General features: G+C 64.6%; 1 protein-coding gene across 1 annotated transcript; it reads right to left on the bottom strand.

Moving 5' to 3' along the window:
* Positions 1-50: 50 nt before the first annotated feature.
* On the bottom strand, positions 51-1,445 carry LOC108524494 (interleukin-17 receptor E-like; the record flags this gene model as incomplete). The annotated part of the gene is made up of 5 exons (XM_017865616.1): positions 51-131; positions 342-537; positions 754-811; positions 1,086-1,130; positions 1,198-1,445. Coding segments are annotated over 5 exons (628 nt in total), but the record flags the coding sequence as incomplete, so codon positions are not given.
* Between the last annotated feature and the right edge of the window lie 173 nt (positions 1,446-1,618).

Raw genomic sequence — 1,618 nt, 5'->3', positions numbered from 1 at the left:
TCCTGCAGTGGAGGAGATGGGTAGGGGCTGGGCACAGCAGCAACACCCACCTGGATGCAGATGCCTGGGGCACAGGCCTCCTCCCTGGGAAGGTCCAGGAAGGCAAAGGCAGGGGCAGCTGTGGGGTCACCCTGGGATGGGGGAGGGCAGGTCACAAGCAGTGGGAGGAAGGGTAGATCAGGCTAAACCCTGTCCTCCTCCCACATCCTCTCAGCATGCACAAAGCAGGGCTGGTCCCCCACCCCTCCCTGCCAGGTAGGCTAGACCCTGGGTGGGCTCAGGGCCCAGGTGGGGCAGAGACCACCACAGGGAAGTGATGGGGTCCTGCCGCCCCCCCGCACCTCCCCAGGATGGAGCCCTTCTCTCGGCTCACTGAGGCTGGAGGGAGCGGGCTGGCCTGGAGTGAGGGTTGGCAGGCAGGGAGCTGTGACTTCCTCCTGTGACACAGGTGCACCTGGAAGTGGGCGGGGCTGGACGAGAAGAAGGTGACCCGGAGGTGGCCCTTCATGGGCGAAGGCTGGATGGTCATTTTCCAGGCTGTGGGGAGTGAAGGGTGAGACTCCCATCTGGCCTAGCACCCCACCGCCTCCCTTCCTTCCCCAGAGGGCCCAGCGCCTGCCCACTGTACCTCCCCCAACCCACTGGGTCTCTCACTGGCCCAGCACCATTATCCCACCTCCCCGACCAACACAGAGTGACATAAAGGATGGTCTGGGCTGCGTCCACGCTGTGCAGGCCCCACGGAGAACTTACTTGGGAAGCGACGCTGTTCAAAAGGGCACCGCACCCAGGACCCCCAGCTGGTGGAGAACTGCAAAGTGGGGTGAGGGGTGCAGGAGGGTGGAGTGTGTGCAGGGCAGGGACAGGGCAGGGACAGAGACAGGCGGGGTCAGCTTCAGGGTGCTCTGGCCCAGTTCCCCTCCTTAGGCCCTTAGCTCACCCACTGTCAGACCAGAAGGGGGCTCTGAGGGACGGCTGGGAGGCTGGGCTCCAGGGCTGGGCAAGGGCCCCTGCCCCACTTCCTGTCCTGATGCCCCCTGGCCCCTCCCCAAATAGGGCACTGGCAGGCTGTGGCAGCCCCTCACCTTCAGGCAGAGCTGGGGTTGGGTATCCACCAGCGGGTACTGCACCTGAGGAGGGCTCGGGTCAGGCTGTGGCATCCATGCCGACCCCCATCCCTGCCGAGCAGGTACTCACTCTGCGATGCACCAGCTGGCTGGATTGCTGCAGCTTATGACAGCCGGCCCCGGGCCCCGGGCGCCAGCACAGGCTCACATGGCCACTCACAGGGCAGGTGGGCTCCCAGCTCAGTGTCTGGCTCCCTGGGTGGTAGTAGACCGTGTCCCACAGCACCTCCAGTGCCTCAGTGTCTGCAGGAACCCTCCCCCAAACACAGGTCAGTTGGCCCCTACCCTTGCTGCCAGGCCCATGGGGTCTAGCACCCACTCAAGTGACCACTGGACCAGGGTCCAGAGCAGTCCTCCTATGGGTTGCTGCGCCCTGTCCCAAGTCTGTGCACATGTGTGCATGGGTGTGTGCGCCTATGTGTGTGCCTGTGCATGGGTGTGTGTCCATGGGCATGGGTGTGTGTGCCTGCCTGTGCATGGGTGTATTCGTG

Source organism: Rhinopithecus bieti, unplaced genomic scaffold (genome assembly GCF_001698545.2).
Source record: "Rhinopithecus bieti isolate Rb0 unplaced genomic scaffold, ASM169854v2 repeat_39, whole genome shotgun sequence".
Taxonomy (NCBI): domain Eukaryota; kingdom Metazoa; phylum Chordata; class Mammalia; order Primates; family Cercopithecidae; genus Rhinopithecus; species Rhinopithecus bieti.
Note: the sequence above shows the minus strand (reverse complement) of the source record. Positions and strands in the feature narration are given on the sequence as shown.